The sequence below is a fragment of the Lepisma saccharinum genome, chromosome 12 (assembly GCF_977018435.1).
Source record: "Lepisma saccharinum chromosome 12, izLepSacc3.1, whole genome shotgun sequence".
Lineage (NCBI taxonomy): Eukaryota > Metazoa > Arthropoda > Insecta > Zygentoma > Lepismatidae > Lepisma > Lepisma saccharinum.
Genome location: NC_139240.1, coordinates 37423215 through 37443860, shown reverse-complemented (window position 1 = coordinate 37443860; position 20646 = coordinate 37423215). Strand labels below are relative to the sequence as shown.

General features: G+C 40.3%; 1 protein-coding gene across 4 annotated transcripts in view; it reads right to left on the bottom strand.

The window, feature by feature from the left end:
• The window catches only part of LOC145995985 (ninjurin-1-like), an 82607-nt gene that overhangs the window by 27458 nt on the left and 34503 nt on the right, over positions 1-20646 (bottom strand). Inside the window, exon 1 of one of the 4 annotated variants that reach the window (XM_083132099.1) lies at positions 18456-18567. The exons of the other annotated variants lie outside the window; for them this stretch is intronic. Within the exon in view, the coding sequence (XP_082988225.1) occupies positions 18456-18471 (16 nt within the window). The 5' untranslated portion in view covers positions 18472-18567. Of the gene's footprint in view, positions 1-18455; positions 18568-20646 lie in introns of those variants that run through there. 4 annotated transcript variants of the gene reach the window in all.

The following is a 20646-nucleotide window of genomic DNA, read 5'->3' as shown; positions in this document are numbered from 1 at the left end:
CTAGGGGGGGCAAACATTGAAGTAAAGAAACATGAGTAGCAGAATCTAAGAATAGCAGGACAAATGGATACTCAAGATGGAATTAGTTTTCAAGTGTTTCTCGCACTTTTCTTCCAGACGGCTAAGGACACTTGCAGGGGGCACAGAGGGGCAATTTCACTTTCGATTTCAAATTTTATACAAATTAAAGTACGCAAGTCAGCCTTTGGAGCCAAAACGATCTAAATGGGGGAAAAAATGTTAAAGAGAATGCCATGGCGTCCGTTATATTAAGCCTGAATCACACGGAACTGGATATCCAGTAGGAATGCTCTAGTTGACGCTGGACTGGCTACTCATTTGCTAGTTTTCGCCTCACACGGTACTTGTTATACCGTACTTGTCGATAGTCTTTCGTTCCCATAATGGCGGCCGCGCGAGATGTAAACAACGTATCACTTCACACTTTTAAAATACGATAACTATTCAACCGAGAGAAATATCGCTTCGTATTAAATGGTTTTAGGTAGAGAAAAATGGCGCTGATTAAATACATACTTTACAACGTTTACTATACACGTATGGAAGAATATTTTAGCTTTTTCAATTGTAAACATGCCTTTCGTGCTGTATGCACTCGGAAACCATAGACAAAAAATGCTACTTTGCGAACTCACAGATTATCTTCACATGGGCAAACTTTGCTCTGATTGGCTGTTCCAGAGAATCTAGTCGAAGAAAGTTAGTAGCAATTAGAACATGTCCTATTCCTCAAAACCAGTCAAGCAGTCAGCCAGGCGACCATGATTTCTACCTAGAATGTTAGTTCATCGCCAACTAGGGCATTCCAACTAGATATCCAGTTCCGTGTGATAGGGGCTTTATTTGCGCCCTATTAAATAAATATTGTTTTCAGTTTGCAAATATTTGGATTAACGATTTTCCTGCTCGCTTCGATCCCAATATGATTCTTTGCTGTAATGCATTCTAAATTACCCGAGAGAGAAGGAAGGCCAGATATACTGTATACTTCAGATTGTTGCTGCTTAAATGCATGAACAATTGTTTTGAGAAAAAGGAGCGCCCACATTTGATAGACAATTTGGCGGAGGAATTGATCATGTGGCCTAATGTATTTAAATAATATATATATATATATATTAAAGAAACTTTGAATACGTACACAATTTAGCATTAACATGTTGCATACGTATTTTCTTATTTTACGTTGCTCCATGTTCCATATGTGTAAAATATATGTTGTACATGGAAGTTATACCTGTCATATGTACAAAAAGAATAATGTTCGTCATGCATATTCTGTCTTTCAAAAATACAGTTTGTATGCTTGTTTTCCATTATTAGCTAATATGAAATTGAACTTGTTGGAAAAATATTTCAAATCATTTGTTGAAAAACAAATGCTTTAGCACCGACTTCTACCCCCTTTTGCATGATTTACGACAATAATAACATTTTTAATGCTACTATTATTACTACCACTACCCCCTCTATAGTACTGTAATTATTATTTGCACGTTTGTCCTGGTACTTGACTCCAGATAAAAATTTGTGGTTTCGCCTCTGCCCACAAAGAACACTCATGCCCAGGCTTGAACCTGAAACCCCTGGCTTCGTAGTGTGTTATGTAACCATCCCAATATGCAGTTCGACTAGTGAAAGATGTAGGACGCAGGTTACTGTCTCAAATTATTATCAGACACGATGAAAATGTGATAGTGTTTCACATTTATTATTTCGGTTGGAAAGCGATAAAATTTGTAGTTTGATACAGGTTACACTAAGCATCTGATGGAGTATAAATATCAATTTCAAATCTTATGAATCATTTATCTATGCAAACGCATCAAATATGATAAGCAACATAGGTATGTGTTATGATATCCATTTTATAAAGGAAAAATTAAGTTTTAACCCTTACTGTTTGCATGATATCGTTTCTACAGCATGTTATATATTGCTCTCAGAATTTTAAAGGGCAGTAAAAATTAATGCCATTTGCAACTGTGAAGCTATCAATGGGATTTCATACATTAAGGACAGAAGATGCCATATTTCGATTGCTTGTAACATCGAAAGAAGAATTAGACAAGCAAATAGTGACTGAGAAGAGTTGCTTGCCTTGATGTCCTGTACACACTGTGAAAGTTGTCTGTGTTATTAGGCGGCACCCTATGAATATCGGTTCAAGAAAATGACAAGTAGAAAAATGCTGCAGTGAAATAAATACGATTGATTGATTGAATTGGTGTTTTAAGTCCACTTATGCACAGTAAGACTAATCGGGACTGGACCTACAGTTTTAAAGTGAGATCCGAACCACTATGTACCTCCACCGGGTATCGAACCCGGGACCCCTTGATTACAAGGCAACGACGCTACCACTGCGCCAACGGGGAGGCCCTAAATACGATTGAAAATGTCTCAAATTATAATCTATTTACATTGTGTGTGTTGTAGACGTTGTCTGTTAAAGTACCTCAGGCACAACCTAATTTTTTGACAAATTATTATGTCAACTCTTCTTGTAAGGAGTGGATTCTCCTAATTTTATTCATTCTATCTTAAGCCATTCTGTGACTGGCAGAAATCAGTATCAGCATAAAAAAAACCCTGATATTTGGGGTTTGTACGCTTCTGCTCAAAAAGTGGTGACGATAAGCGGCCCAGAGACCTCGTGCCGCGGAAATGGGGTAAGCGAAGGAGGTCTCTTATAGCGTTCGGTTTCGTACCATAGTCATTAAGGAAGGTATTTTTCATAATGTAAAGAGGATACAACATTTCCCTCTATAAAACTTGATATGAAATATTAATGATGACACTGTAATTCAAGAAGCCATTGATCAATCAAGGGATTCCTATTTGATTGTCGGGTGTCAAACACATGTATTTCAACAACACAATATTTTGCAAAATGGTTAACGTAACCAGCAGGCAAACATTGTCTGTAGTGATGCAAGAGTCTTTCATTTGAAGCAAATATAATCCGTGGTGGAGTAAGAGACCCATGCTTCAATGTTTTAGCAAGTAGGCCTACAACAAATGTACTACACATTTTTACACAATTCATCAGTCTAGATAATATGTAACCATTATTATTGAACTAATTCGATTTTTCTTGCATAACACAACACAATGGTGTTGTTGGATTCTCGTTAGATTCCTTTTTGCATAAAAATCTTGCATACTGGAAACTAGAGGGAAACATTATGAAGCACGATTTATAAATGACTTCCTTAATCAGTTCTGCGGAGAAGCCCGAAGCTGTTGGTACACATTAATCGTCTATTAACATTATTGACCTGTAAATGTAAAGTAGATACAGTCCCGATTAGCCTATTTATGTTACACTTTATCTTTGTATTCTTTGGTAGTCCAAAAGGTTATTATCGAAATATTGTTATTTGATGTTGCTCGAACTTTTTTTGTTTGTTGGAGTTTCAAGATAACATCCCTTTCCTGTTACTTATTACTTTTGGAGGAGGTGGGGGGCAAGTGTCTCTCTGTACCTTGCTATAACTGTCAATACAACACAAAATATATTAAAAATTTGCCCCCTCTAGGATTGACTTCGCCCCCCCTACTAAGAATTCCTGGCTACGGGCCTGCGCAGTGGTACGGATTCCAGTTTGAAGGTCCAGTTCAGATTAGTTTGACCGTAAACTTGACCTACGTAAAATGAACCCCTGCAATTGTCTTGATGTGAATCGTATATATATATATATATATATATATATATATATATATATATATATATATATATATATATATATGATAATCTGCACATTTTATTTTCAGTGTTACATCTTATCATACTCCTACAGCATATTCTGTGGCTTTCCCTGTCAGTCTATCCGTCTGTTTCTCGCTCCCTTCTTTCTTTCTCTTTTTCTTCATGTCTTTCTCTCTTCCTCTTTGACCTTCTTCTCTCACATGCCTATTTGTTCTCTCTCTCGGTTGCAATTTTCTTCACACACGCCCCTTTCACTATCAGATCTGGCTAGGAGCCTGTTGACATGCAGCACCTGGGAGCATGTCCAATGTTTGTGTTTTGTCATTCAGCCTTCCGTGAAGAACAAGCTCAGCAGAAGCTGGCAACAGTGAGTGATTCTACGAAACGACCAGGTCATAAATAAGCATCGATCTGTGTATGGAAGCAACTGGCAATTTCTCAGAGATTTCACAACACCATAGCACAGGAACTCGGATACAAATTTAGGGACGAGAAATACTGAAGGAGATAAGAAAAATAGTATGTGAAATTCAAGTACAATATTTACGCTTAAAACTTTCTGACACGATTATGTATACGATTAAATTATTTTTATTTTATTTTCATTTGCTTTATTTTACTTCGCTTTTTGTGCCACTTTTGGCTAATTTGCGAAGATGGAAATGAGTGATGAAATTGATGAATGGACACTCACAAACATCCACGCCCAAGCCGTGATTCGAACCCGGGACCCTTATCGTTGTAGCGCGATGTGCTAACCACTCGGCCACAGGGTCCGGCCAACTAATAAGAAATTCGTTCCAAGATATACAGGGTGTAACGAAAATACTGGACAATACTTCAGTAATGCATTCTTCATACATAGATAAGAATAAAGTTTGCATCAACATGGGTCCGGAAATGTGTAATATCTGAGTAAGACCTGCAAATACAGTGGGATGCACAAGTATTTCTCGGCAAATAGTCCTTGACTATTTTAATTAATTTTTCTCTTTTATTATACATGTCTTAAGGAATATATTTTTAAGAATGCTGCTGCAGAGGTTGTCAACAGCTTGTTTCGTCTTTGGTTTCAATTCTTGAAAATCTCATTGCTTAAAACAAAGAGAATAAACATGGTGATGGACAATTTGCGTAAGAATATTGGAATATTTATGCATCCCACTGTACCAGGTGGTTATAATTAATGTTCCCATTCGAACCATGGGATTGCGGTGAATCCATGGGGAAGCGAATGCTGATAAAAAAAAGAATAGTGTGTGAATAGTGTGTGTTTGTATATATTTACAGTATGTAACATTGTTATATTGTTATTCGTACACATAGAATTTCCGAGGAAAAAATGTCATATCTACTAGTAAATATAATCATTTTCATATGTACCTGGAAGTTAATGTTAATGAAGGTTTCACCAACAAATGTCAATAAAAATGTATGTTCAAAGTGTATAAACAAAGCATATAATTTGTGTGAAAAGAGAAAAACACGCTGTTTCATGCAACATTGTTATTCGTACAGGCAAGAGTTTCAATCTTCCTCGCATAGAGCGCCACCGCTATTCGGGCGATTTCGTGTATAGTTTGCAACTTACTAACAAGTTTGAACATGCAGGCGCGTGGGCGCGCTCCCCGTCAAGCGGAATGCTGGCGTAGGTATTGTTGTAGGCCTATCGTCTATCTATCACCGTGTTCGAAATGAGCAAGGTGAAGGAAGTTAGTTCCGATCTGAAGGAAAGTTATTATAAATTTGGCCCTTAGAGGTTATTCGTTAAGAAAAATTGGACAAACAGTCAATACATCACACTCCACAGTTCAATACTAAACAAATTTAGAGAGGAAGGTTCAACACAGAATGTGCCGAGAAGAACAAAAGAGAGACGGTTGAATAAACGTGATGAACGCTTTATTTTAAAAAGAGTGCGAGAAAACCCCCGACTAAGTGTTCCTCAGTTACGACCGTTAGTAGAAAATGTTGCTTGCAAGATGATGTCCGACCAAACTGTCCGACGTGCCTTGTGGAAGCATGGATATCATGGCAGAATACCACGAAAGAGGTCCGTATGTAAATAAGGTGAATCGCAGGAATAGACTATCATTCGCGAAGGAGCACATCCACAAGGACCAGGAATTTTGAGATAGTATCATATGGTCAGACGAGCCCAAGATTAAAATATACGGATCAGATGGGATAAATAGGGTCTGGAAAAAATCAAATAAAGACAATGATCACATTAACACAGTTCCAACAGTTAAACACGGTGGTGGGTCATTAATGATTTGGGGCTGTATGTCGTCCAAAGGTGTTGGTACCATCCAGTTTATTGATGGTATCATGGATGCATATGTCTATTTGGACATATTGAAGAACAATGTAAAGCAGAGTGCCCAAAAAATGGACATGCCGCCTATCTACAGAATCCAGCAAGACAATGACAGTAAGCATAAGGCGCGAGTTAACATGAATTGGCTAATATGGAATGTGTCCAAACTACTACAAACACCAGCTCAAAGTCCAGACTTAAATCCCATTGAGCATTTATGGGCAATTTTGAAGAGGCTAGTCCATAAAGCAGCCGTGAAGTCCAAACAAGAGTTGAAAACTGTTGTGCAAGCAGAGTGGAATAAAATAAGCTCTGAAACATGTCGGAAACTGGTTAATTCTATGAAGAACAGGTGTCAAGCAGTAATTAAAGCCAAAGGATACGCATCAAAGTACTGCCGAGACGACAGGTGTTTCGTATACGAGGCGTTTCATCAACGAGGATATCGTTGCACGCATTCATGTCGCCGCAGCGACGATAACAGACACGGCGGGGTTGTTTTGCTTGCACTAGACAATCGTTGATTCAGCGTTGTCATCTCTGCATGGAAGTTAATGTCAGACAGTTTGAACATCGTCTGTGATGTGGTTCCCTCAGGACCTCCACTCTGCACACAGTGAACATGTCGACTCATATGCAACCTAGCGTACCACCACCACTATCTTTGTTTTTCTACGTAATGGTGATGTCCAATACGGATATTCGCTTTCTTCTTAGTTGTCAGTCTCCACATATCACTTCCGTGGATAACACATATCGCTAAACAATTCCCTACCCACTTAACTTCAACAGACCCATTCGCTTCCTTTTGGGAATCCCTTGCGTATCAACTTCACACATCTGCCATGTGCTTTTTTGAATAGAGCATGCCGCATTTCTTTATGGAACGCCCTTCACCGCGGTCATATGGTTTGCCGTTGTGCCACTATTCCCTTGTAAACATAATTTTCACACTTTTCCCACTTCAATAAATCCGAATGATTGCCGTTTTCGGCATTTCGTCACATGAACTTTTGTGTTTATTTTCGCTTGTAGGATCACCTCCTAATTGGAAACGAACTTTAGTAACACCCTATACAGGGTGTCGCAAAACTCTTTCAACAACGCTTGGGTGCTGGTAGATATCATAAAAACAAGTATCTTTTCCCTATAAAGTTTACCTCGAAAGCGCTTAGTTTCAGCTTAGGCAGCAAACACATCATGTTTACATTTGTTCGTTCTTGGATTTCCCATATCTCACGTCTCCCTTGCAATTGTTGATATCGCATGACACGAAACACTCCGTGGTGATGTGGTTAGCACAGCTCGCTACGGCGCCAGGTATCTCAGGTTTAAATCCTAGCCTAGACATTGGTGTCATTTGTTATTTCATCATATCATCCTCATCTTCGCGATTAGCCAAAAGTGGCAGAAAAGTGAATTAAAATAAACCAAATCAATCATGGAGATATTTTAGAATGAGTAATCTTGAATTTCAGTTTGTCCATTATTTATCTTGGTCAGTTTATAAATAATTTTTAATGCTTCTTACAACATCGCAAGTATCATTAATGTTTTGGATTTTGCTCAGGCAATACTTCCAGGTTGTTGTTTTCAAGTCGTCCCTCTTAACGAGGAACCCTAGTGGCAACCCTGCCACGCGCCCCTCGTTGTTATGTCAGAGCAAGCGTTTGCTGTGTTGGGTTTCATACGTACAGGATATATATTTTAAGCGCTTATAGCGCAGAAACTAAGCGCTTTCGAGGTAAACTTTATAGGGAAAAGTTACTTGTTTTTATGATATCTACCAGCACCCAAGCGTTGTTGAAAGAGTTTTTGCGACACCCTGTATATATATATAAACACACAGGGTGTTTCGTAAGTTCGTTTACAACGCTTGGGAGGTGATTGTACGAGTGAAAATAAGGTGGAAAATTCATGTAACGAAATTCCGGAAACGGCTTTGTTGCCGAGTTATTGACGTTTGAAAACGTGGGAAAATTATTTTCCGAAGTGAATAATGGCAAAACGGGTGGAGAGAAGTCGTCGGTGTTGGGCGGTCCACTAAGAAATTGGGTACGCTCTTGTCAAAAAATCACGCGGCAATGTTGTGCAATGTCGGCGCAAGGGATTCCCCAAAGGACGCGAACGAAGATGTTGACGGGAGTGGGGTGGGTGTGCGTTCTGCGTGAGCTGGTATCGACGAAAATTGGCATGTGTTGAATGACACCAAAAAACAAAGAAAATTTCTTGAGCGAAGGGCACCATGACGTAAAAACGAAAAAATTGAACTGTCATAGGTTGCATACCCTGAAGGGCAGATGGGTGTCAGTGTGATCTGACGTTAAGTACCACACTTCCCGCTAGGGGCGCCAACAGTGTAGGTTGCCTTATGAAGGAGCGCACATGTCGGTGCCATTCGTGCTTCAGGTGCTGTGCCAGCAGCAGGTTGTTAAACATTCCCGGTTGAATGGAAAGACGTGAGGTTCTTGGACAGTAGTGTTGGGCAAACATTTGGCCTAGCAGTGTTACGTGTTAATTCTTAGCCACAGCCCATCGTTTTCTGTGAAGTGTACTAGTGTTAACGGCCATAAACACTTGTAGCCCGGTGTAAGAGATGGCTGCATACACGTCCCAAGAGCTGGCGGACATGCATCTGATTTACGGGGAGGCTGGAGTTAATAGCAGCGCTGCGAGGCGTCTGTATGGAGCACGTTTTCCAAATAGAGTGTTACCATCGCAAAACCTTATTTCAAACTGTAGACACTCGACTTCGGGAAACAGGATCAGTGTTGCCACCTCGTAGAGAAGTTGGACGACCGTGAAGTGTGCGAACACGACGGTTTGTGGAAGTTGCGCTAACTGCAGTGATGTATCATCCAGGCACCAGTACGCGCGCACTAGCCCACGAACGAAACACCTCCCATGTGAATGTGTGGCGAGTCCTGGCAGAAGAGGGGATGCACCCGTACAAATTGAAGAAAGTGCAAGATCTTTTACCTCGGGACTTTGGCCCAAGTGAGAACTTTTGCCAATGGTTTGTTCATCAAATTGAAACTATCCCCAATTTTCAGAATACGGTACTATGGACTGATGAGGCTATCTTCACGAAAACTGGTGTGTTCAATAGTAAAAACAGTCATGTGTGGGAACATGAAAATCCACATGCACTGCTAGTGGCACATCATCAGCACAGATTTGCAGTGAATGTGTGGTGCGGGATACTGCATGACCATTTGATTGGACCGTACATTCTCCCTGTTCGCCTATGTGAACCCACTTATCAAGCATTTCTCAGTGAGGTTTTGCCTGAACTTCTAGAGGACGTGCCCTTGGCATTGAGACAAAGACTGTGGTTTCAACATGACGGTGCACCCCCACATTTCGATCGGAATGTGCGCCATTTCCTCAATACCGTATTGCACAACCAGTGCATTGGCAGGGGAGGGCATGTGCCATGGTCACCTCGATCGCCTGATATTACGCTCCTGGATTTCTTCCTCTTGGGGGAGAGGTGAAACGCCTCGTTTACGAAACACCTGTCGTGTCAGCCGAGGACCTTTATGCCCGTAACAATGTAGCTCCAGCATCGATAGCAGAAACGCAGGGGTTGTTGGGTCGCATTAGACAATCCTCGATTCGCCGTTGTCGCCTCTGCTTGGAAGTACATGGTGGACACTTTGAAAACGGTCTGTGATGAGGTTCCATTCAAATCTCCATTAAGCATACTATGTGTCCTTCAGGATATGCAACCTATGACAGTTCATTTGTTTTCTTTTTTACGTCATGGTGCCCTTCGCTCAGGAAATTTTCTTTGTTTTTGGTGTCATTCAACACATGCCAATTTTCGTCGATACCAACTCACGCAGAACGCACACCCGCCTCACTCCCGTCAACATCTTCGTTCGCGTCCTTAGTGGAATCCCTTGAGCCAACATTGCACAACATTGCCGCGTGATTTTTTTGACAAGAGCATACCCAATTTCTTAGTGGACCGCCCAACACCGACGACTTCTCTCCACCCGTTTTGCCATTATTCACTTCGGAAAATAATTTTCCCACGTTTTCAAATGTCAATAACTCGGCAACAAAGCCGTTTCCGGAATTTCGTTACATGAATTTTCCCCTTATTTTCACTCGTACAATCACCTCCCAAGCGTTGTAAACGAACTTACGAAACACCCTGTATATATATATATATATATATATATATATATATATATATATATATATATATATATATACAGGGTGTCGCAAAACTCTTTCAACAACGCTTGGGAGCTGGTAGATATCATAAAAACAAGTAACTTTTCCCTATAAAGTTTACCTCGAAAGCGCTTAATTTCTGCGCTATAAGCGCTTAAAATCTATCCTATATGTATGCAACCCAACACAGCAAACGCTTGCTCTGGCATAACTACCAGGGGCGCGTGGCAGGGTTGCCACTAGCGTTCCTCGTTAAGAGAGACGACTTGAAAACAACAACTTGGGAGTCTTGCCTGAGCAAAATCCAAAACATTACTGATACTTGCAATGTTGTAAGAAGCATTGACAGTATTTATAAACTGACCAAGACAAATAATGCGCAGACTGAAATTCAAGATTACTCATTCTAAAATATCTCCATAATTGATTGATTGATTGATTTGATTTGATTTAATTCGCTTTTCTGCCACCTTTGGCTAATCGCGGAGATGAGGATGATATGATGAAATAACAAATGACACCAATTTCTAGACCAGGATTTAAACTCAAGACACCTGGCGCCGTAGGGAGCTGTGCTAACCACATCACCACGGAGTGTTTAGTATATCATGCAATATCAACAATTGCGAGGGACACGTAAGATGGGGGAAATCGAACAAATGTAAACATGATGTGTTTGCTGCCTCGTTTCGAACACGCCAGACTGTTTTGTTATTACAATTTATTTGACAATTATTCCTATCTGTGCTAGCGTTATTGCTAATCGTGTTCGTCTTATAAGGAAATAGTTGCAAGGCTCTATTAATTTAATGATTCTATTGATTCATTGATTGGTTGATTTGCTTTATTTTACTTCGCTTTTTGTGCCACTTTTGGCTAATTTGCGAAGATGGGGATGAGTGATGATATGATGAAATTAATGAATTGATCCTCACAAACATCCATACCCAAGCCGGGATTCGAATCCAAGGCATCGTAGCGCGATGTTCTAACCACTCCGCCACGGGGGGCCGACTTTCAATTTAATGATCATTAAATTGAAAGTCGGCCCCCCGTGGCGGAGTGGTTAGAACATCGCGCTACGATGCCTTGGATTCGAATCCCGGCTTGGGTATGGATGTTTGTGAGGATCAATTCATTAATTTCATCATATCATCACTCATCCCCATCTTCGCAAATTAGCCAAAAGTGGCACAAAAAGCGAAGTAAAATAAAGCAAATCAACCAATCAATGAATCAATCAATCATTAAATTAATAGAGCCTTGCAACTATTTCCTTATAAGACGAACACGATTAGCAATAACGCTAGCACAGATAGGAATAATTGTCAAATAAATTGTAATAACAAAACAGTCTGGCGTGTTCGAAACGAGGCAGCAAACACATCATGTTTACATTTGTTCGATTTCCCCCATCTTACGTGTCCCTCGCAATTGTTGATATTGCATGATATACTAAACACTCCGTGGTGATGTGGTTAGCACAGCTCCCTACGGCGCCAGGTGTCTTGAGTTTAAATCCTGGTCTAGAAATTGGTGTCATTTGTTATTTCATCATATCATCCTCATCTCCGCGATTAGCCAAAGGTGGCAGAAAAGCGAATTAAATCAAATCAAATCAATCAATCAATCAATTATGGAGATATTTTAGAATGAGTAATCTTGAATTTCAGTCTGCGCATTATTTGTCTTGGTCAGTTTATAAATACTGTCAATGCTTCTTACAACATTGCAAGTATCAGTAATGTTTTGGATTTTGCTCAGGCAAGACTCCCAAGTTGTTGTTTTCAAGTCGTCTCTCTTAACGAGGAACGCTAGTGGCAACCCTGTCACGCGCCCCTGGTAGTTATGCCAGAGCAAGCGTTTGCTGTGTTGGGTTGCATACATATAGGATAGATTTTAAGCGCTTATAGCGCAGAAACTAAGCGCTTTCGAGGTAAACTTTTTAGGGAAAAGTTACTTGTTTTTATGATATCTACCAGCTCCCAAGCGTTGTTGAAAGAGTTATATATATATGTATATGCTGGGTGAGTCTGTTAAAAGAGGCCCCGTGGAAAATGTTTCCCTCTCATGTAGGCAACCCTGGTACACCGAAGAGAAGAGCGGGGTAGACAACAGTCCAGGATATCGGTGTCAAGCAGTTTAGACAACATGACATAGAGGGGCATTGAAAAGAAAGTGTCCAGTAGTGACCTTGAGGCAGGCAGCGTGCAGGTCAGTTGAGTGCAGTTGAGCGGCGAGAAAATTTGTGAGTGTTGTTTGGTGGGTCAGCATGGTGTTAACGGTGCAGCAGCTTATCTTTGTTGTCGAGGCGTATGCACGCCTCGGTTCTTGGAAACAGTGTGCAGATTTTTTTACGACGGATTTCGCGGTGAATGGAGTTCCAGCGAAGGCCACAACCAAATCAGTAATGCAAAAACTGATTGCAAAATGGCAGGAAACCGGATCCGTGCTGAATAGGCCAAAAGTGCGTCCAAAGACTGTCCGCACTGAGGCAAAGGTGGGCGACGCAGCGCAACTAATGATACGCAGTCCACGAGAATCATTTCTGCGTTTCGCACAACAATTCCAGTTGTCCAAGTCAACCGCTATGCGGATCCTGAAGCAGGACTTGAACTTGCACGCATTCAAAGTTACCGTGATGCATCAGGTGTGGGATGTGGACAAGGCAGCTCGCGTGCAGTTTTGTGAGTGGTTTCTGTCCAATATTGCTCCGGAGGTGCTGCAGGATGGTTACTTGTTCATTTCCGATGAAGCATGGTTCCATCTGTCAGGCTACATAAACTCCCACAACACGCGACACTGGTCAGGTGACAATCCACACGTGTTCATGGAGGTTCCACTGCACGCACAGAATCTCGGTGTCTGGTGTGCCGTGTCGTCTCGACGCATCATCCCCGTGTTCTTCCATGAGACTGAACTCGGTTCGTTACATCAGTAACATATTCAACGTGTTTGAACGCTTCCTTTCAGCAGGATGGAGCCACGGCGCATACAGCATGTGCAACGATCACGCGCATTGAGTCAGTGTTCCCGCCTGATCGCGTCATCAGCCGTGGCACGAAACAACCTTGGCCACCTCGTTCTCCAGATTTATCACCCTGTGATTTCTTCTTGTGAGTAGCTCTAAAGGGACAGGTGTATATCAACAACCCTCACACACTCGAAGAACTCCAGAACAACATTATCATATTTATCCAGGCCATCCCGCAGGATGTCCTCGCCCGTGCTTCTCAGAACATGTGGTATCGTCTGCACACGTGCCTCGAGGTCAACGGAGGACATTTCCGGCACCACCTCTAGGTAGGTTGTTGTCACACTGTACTGTATTTACAGAAAATTAACAACTGGAAAGACTTGAAGAGGAAAGAAATACACAAAGACGAACAAGAGAAGTTTCTGAGAAAATGTTTGGAGAGAGGCACAGTGCCTAAAGGATTAAAGACAGAAGAGATGTTTCATTCATTTACGTTTATGTCATGTTGTCTAAACTGCTTGGCACCGATATCCTGGATAGTTCTCTACCCCGCTCTTCTCTTCGGTGTACCAGGGTTGCCTACATGCAAGGAGCACATTTTCCACGGGGCCTCTTTTAACAAACTCACCGAGTATATATAAAGGGTCTACCAATTTGAACGTCAGAATGGCAACACTGACTTGAATGACGAGATGGAACTGTAACATCTGTGTGCAGTAGTCTGTGGCAAGTTATCATGGAGAGATACACAATGCAACAACGCATAGAAATTATTCGAATTTATTATCAAAATTCGTGTTCAGTTCGACAGACATTTCGTGCATTGAGGGGAATTTATGGTCAACATAATCGACCGACAGAACGCTATATTTACCGCCTCGTAGAGAAATTTGAAAGAACAGGCTCAGTAGCAAACGAGCCAACATCTGTGCGTCGTCGAGTCGGTCGTTCAGCTGAGAATATCGTTTTGGTAAGCCACAGCGTGGTGGACGATCCAAACCTGTCTTGTTTCACGACGTTTGCAATAACTCGGCCTTTCATAGATGACAACATGGCGATCAAGATCTTCACCTAAAAGCTTATAAAGTGCAACTGACTCAAGAACTTAAGACTAATGATCATCGTCTGCGTCGGGAGTTCGCTAATTGGGCTCTACAGCAGTTGGATGCCGATCCAGGTTTTGGCCGGAAAATCATCTTTTCCGATGAATCACATTATTTTTCTTCATGGCTACTTTAACAAACAAAACTGTAGGATTTGGGCAGATGAAAATCAGCAAGTGATTCTGGACTAAGAAAGCGAATGTGATGTGGTTTTTGGGCCAATGGCGTGATCGGGCCTTATTTTTTTGAGGACAAACATGGAAATCACGTGACTGTCAATAGGGAGCGATACAGGAATATGGTGGTGCAGGTTTTGTGGCCCAAACTGGCAAATCTTGACATCAACAATGTGTTTTTCCAACAGGACTGTGCAACTTGCCACGCAGCTCGCCAAACACTGGAATTATTGCAGGAAAAGTTCCCCGGACGAGTTCTGTCCAGAAAGGGTGATGTGAACTGGCCACCAAGATCATGTGACCTAACCCCCCCCCCCCCGGAATTTTTTCTATGGGGTTACTTCAAATCTAAGGTCTATGAGACTAAGCTACGCACTGTTCGTGACCTGAAACGGAACATCGAACGAACCCTTGAGGCTATACCGCTCAATATGTGTGCAGACGTCAGAGCTGTAGCTAGGGGGGGAGGGGAGGGGGCAGCGGGGCGGTCGCCCCGGGCGCTGATGGAAGGGGGCGCCGAACGGCAAGAAGAAAAAACATGAAAATTACTTGTAATAAAGGATCCATGCGATCCCCTCGAAAGTATTGGCGCCCTATTGAAACAATATCATTGTCAGTTTGCAAAGATAATGTTTTTTTTGCTCGCTGCGCTCGCTTTGCAAGCTTTTCTTTTAAACAATTAAAAGAAAATAAATAAATACCCAATTTATATATATACGTATATATTATTTGTTTGTTAGTGAGAATGTGTTTTACAATAGTATATGTAGCTGTAAAAATACTATTGGTGTAAACTGCAGTCTGCATGTCGTAGCAACTGCAGTAAATTTCCTTTAAAACAAAGTAATTTTTGCGAAATTTGACGGAAAACTATCTCTTCAAAAAAGCTATTTCATATAAAAGAATACGTCGTGATGGTCTTTGGCTCTTTCAGTGATCTTATCAGGCAGCTTTCAAATAAAAGGTGTACAAGACGAGAGTACACGTCACTTAGAACAACAATAATAAATAAAAGTCTATGCTGCTTGGCGTATGTCTACTGTCTTCCTTGTTTGCCAAATCAGATTCGTCACAGTTTTGCCGTGCTCAAGGATTTTTCCACTGGCATAAACTTAATCCGCGATCACGAAAATTCACAATTCCATAGAACTGCTTTTGCCAAGTAGAGGCAGCTATCGTCACGTTTGAAGACCAACACTGCTATACGTAGACAAAGTGATACAACAGCAAATTCTGAGTGAAACTGGTAAATGGAGGCATATACTACGGGCACTATTAAACTGTATTTTGTTTCTGGCATCAAGAAATCTTGCATTACGAGGCACTGATGATGTTTTGTGGAAGAAAGCTGATGATACTACAGAACAACACGGGAATTTATTGGGCCTATTTATGTTGTTGGCGAAATATGACGATGTGTTAAAATCTCACGTGTCAACAATAATACACTCTCCATCAGCTCTTGATGTAATATATTTATCTCCACAAATTCAGAATGAACTTGTCCACATCGCAGGGAATCAAGTACGTCAGACAATAATTGAGGACATTAAAAGGGCAAAATATTTTGCCATTTTGTATGACTAGACTCCTGATGTCAGTCATAAAGAGCAAATGTCCCAAATTTATCGTTACGTTACAGTGTCTTCAGAAGGAGAGTGCAAAATCGAAGAAAGTTTCGTTGGCTTCATTACTACTGACAACAAACTGGCGCTACCTTAACTGAAGACATTTTACATGCTGTTCAGTTCAGAATGATGGCCTTTCCATGTCAAAATGCCGTGCTCATTGCTTTGTTAAATTTAGTTGGTGTTCATGCTGCGTCAGTAGACACAGAAACCGTCAATAAATTTGGAGCAATTCAAAATGTTTACAGTTTTATTCAGTAAATCAACTCATTGTTGGGGTGTTTTAAAAAATCATGTTCATATTACTGTGAAGGGTCAATCAGCAACTAGGTGGTCTTCAAAAGCAAACGCAGTACAATCTCTAAGTACCCAATTTCCGGATGTCTGTGCAGCTTTGGAGGAATTATGTGACATCTCAAAAGAGTCACCCGAAACAGTTATACGGTGCCAAATGCCTGCTACACAGCCTTAAGAAGTTTAACTTTCTTGTGTTCTTATTCTGCTGGGCTGATATTAACGACGTTAACCTACAGCTACAAGAAAAGTCTGTTACAATAGATATAGGTGTTAGTCACTTACAGGGACTGCAAAGCTTTCTGTCTGCTAATCGGCAAAAAATTGTAACTAACGCTATTGAGAAAAGCAAACAGATATGCGATGATATGAGCATTGCAAGTAAAGAACAGCGTCCCAAAAACAAAAACCAAGTTTTTCGATGAAGTTGCAGAAAATGAAAGTGTAGCCATAAATGAAGAACAAAAAATTAGGAATAGCTTGTTTTGTGCATTGGATTCAATTTTGTTACAAATAGGCGATCGATTCAAGGTAATGAAAGGAGTTTTGGAGGATTTTTCCGTAATTATTCCAAGCAATATGGCAGTTATGTCAGAAAAAAACGTTGAGAAAGGGAGTCTTTGATCTGGCTTTATTAAACCCCGAGGATATCAACGGAAGTGAGTTACTTCATGAACTGTTGTTCTTTAAACATGATGCGCAAGCATTTTTAAAAGACTTTCACTTGGAATGCTTATCAGAATTGTCAGCACTTGCTGCTCTCTCATTCATCATACAATATCATGTATTGAGTTGTACCCAAATTTTGTCACTGCATTAAATCTACCTTCGTCTGTTGCATCTTGTGAAAGGAGTTTTAGTAAGCTAAAGCTTATAAAGAATTACTTGCGTTCTTCCTTGAGTGAAGGAAAGCTGCCTAACCTGGCTATTTTGTCTGTTGAGAAGTACAGAGTTCAATCACTTGTGTTCGATGATGTTATCAATGACTTTGCTGCTCGAAAGGCAAGAAGAGTGAAAATGTAGTTAGTATGTTCGCACAGGAGAATTGTCAAATAATCGGGTACTGATTGTTGTTCTTAGTATTTTTTTAATTTTTTTTATTGTTGTTGATTTCAGCTGATCAGTATACCATTTTGTAGTGTAAATAGGTTTTACTTTGGTATTTGAAAAGGTTTAATGCAATAAGAAAAATATTACATTACATTAATGATCTTTCTTAGAGATTTTTCTGCTGCCTACGAAATATATATGCTATTCATATGGTAAGATTTTTTTTTGCATGCATGCATTAGTTTCATTTCTAGGATATATTATCATTGCACATTGCATAATGATCCTTGATTCAGAAGAATATGTGTATACGTACAAACAACTACGTAGATAGTTGTAATTACATAAAATTGCTACAATTATTAGCATAAATGAAACGTCAATTTGAATGAACGACATTATTTAAGTAAGGCACAACAACAAATGCTTCTACCCCTCCCTTAAAAAAACAATGGTAGAAGTTCGACAAGGCGAGTGTAGAGGGCGCCAAAATTTATTCTCGCCCCGGGCGCAGAAATCTCTACCTACGGCTCTGGCAGACGTGTTGGAAAATTGGACATTCAGAATCCATTCCACCCACCAAAGGAGATGAGGACATTTTAACGACATATTGTTCAATACATAATGTCATTGTTTGCTCTTCAAAATAAAATAAAAATATATGTCATTATCACTTGTGGTTTTCATCTTATCTAATTTTAAAGATCTGACGTTGGTAGACCCTATATATATATATATATATATATATATATATATATATAATGAAAGTATCATTTGCACAATCGATACAGTCGAACTCTGTGCCGGAGTTGACAGCACTGCCCGGCTTGGCCATTGGCATCCCTTCATCAATGGCATCACTTATCCTCACTTACTTAGCCAAAGGTATCAGAACCTAATCCAAACAATCGATACAGGTGAAGAGATCGATTCAGTTCGGTAGTTAATGTAATCGATTCCTAAAAATCAATATTTCTTCAAACACTCACCTCTCCATTTCCACATATTCTGTTTCAGATGGGCCTTTTTCCTTATTTCACTGGATATTATGCACTAATGTATTTCACCAAGTGCCGATATTGCAAACAAACTGCTGTGTTGTTCACAGTTTGACTGACACACAAGGATTTCCGGACGATTCATGAGATAAGCAACACTATTGCCAGGCCGCTGTTGTGTAATTCACTGTTTAAATATGCGAACTGATAGGTTCGAAATGTTTACTTTTCATTAACATATATACTTCCGGTCTCGTGCTAAGCGTAACGCGCTACGAAGTATTATTTATGCAATCATTCAGTTCATCATTCATGCTGATCCCAAGACAGGTACAGTGGGATGCACATGTATTGCTCGGCAAATTGTCCATGACTGTTTTTATTGACTGGATTTTTATGTGTGTAGTGGTGCAGAGGCTCTTAACAGTTTGTCAAACGGAAAACAACGAGAATAAACATGGTGATGAACAATTTGTTTGGGAATACTTATGCATCCCACTGTACAAAAGCAACGTAGAATATCCCAAATACGTAGAAAATAAAGTTATGCCTTGATCACACGAGGTAAGATTTCCAGTTGGATTTGGACTAAGCCAAGCGTCAGGTCAACTTTGCAGCAGGTTTTCGCATATGTAGATCCAAACGTGCGCGCAGCATATAGTTCCACTGAGACGGGTTCTATTCCGACACAACAAGAAAACAGTTATTTAATTTTTAAAATACAGACAAAATAATACGTACATCCATGAACAGGTATGTACTTGATCGGTGTCAATCACTGTGCAGACGAACTTGCATCCGCAGATTCGCCAACTGGAGTTTGTATTGCGCTGAGGAATCGCTGAAGCCCAAGAGCGAGTCGAGCAAGACTGAATACGTTGAAGAGCGCGTGGAATCCGTGATACCAGTGTTGCACATCCCACTATTTTAACCCTATCTTTATTGTGATTAATAATCGTACTATACAGCGGCGAGAATGGCTGAATCGAAGTCTCCTGTTCAGCAAGTATTATTTTGGGCTTCAAATCAAGCAAGTTGTTTAAAATGCATAATCTTCCTTACGGCAACAAGATCAAAGTAAAACAGGGCGTGAGGAGATTTGCCGTCAATGTGTGGTGCAACTGTATCACAGGTGTTGAATGATTTTCGGTTTGAATTTAGGAAGAGGAAACGATTGTTTGTTGTTTGACGACAAAAGAATCTCCGCGATATTAAAAGATATCGCCGTGAGAAGAAACATGTTTATTATTTGGACCAGAGTTGCTTTAACTCGGTGGGGGAGGGGCGGAGGCGTGCATTGAATCATTTTTTTATATACCACCGTTGAAAACCACCGCCAGCGCTGAAGAAACCGACGAGAAAGTGAGAGGGGAAGGAGGAGGCTTTGGACAGACCAAGATTTGAATGCTAGTTTGGTGAAGTGATTCATAAATTGAAACCAGAGTAATAGCAGCAGACAATACACCTGATTGTATATATTACCACTAACAAATCATGCTTTTTTTTGCTGGTATAACTTGAAGTGTCTTACAGTAACGGATGTATTGCGAACGAAGTAACCATGTTTTTCATAAATGTATTTCTTTCTAAACCAAGAACAATAATTTGTAATTAAATTCAAGAGGACCTATCGTTGTTTACTTTATCTTTGTTCATTTATCTTTTTGCGTGCTCGAAATATACACACATGCTCTCATGTTTCGAAGATATTTCGCACTTATATTAAGTAATGACACATTTATTAAATAATCTATGCGCAGAAAGTACTTCTAAAATATTATGTTTCAAGAGACAAAAATACATTCCGCTTGACATGCATGGGGGTTTTGGTGTGTTGTGCGGTTGGCAATACTGTGTATTTTGTCACTGTCTGCGATGCAAGCAGCTCGGCGGTCGAGGCAAGACTTGCACGGAAGATTCTGAGGCGCGGATTGATACATAAAACCTGCTGCAAAGTTAGCCTGATGCGCGGTTTAGTTGTGTAGTACTGGCTTACCTGCTATTTTCGCTGGATTCATTGATAATAAAATTTTTGTTCAACTAAATATGTCAAACATTTAATACACTGGTATTAATAAGGATTTTCATTATCGACCATTTTGTCGTGTACAAATCTCATCGCTTTGGATACATTTCTAAATATTAATGAACTCTATCTCTATCTCTGTTCTTTTTCTTTCAT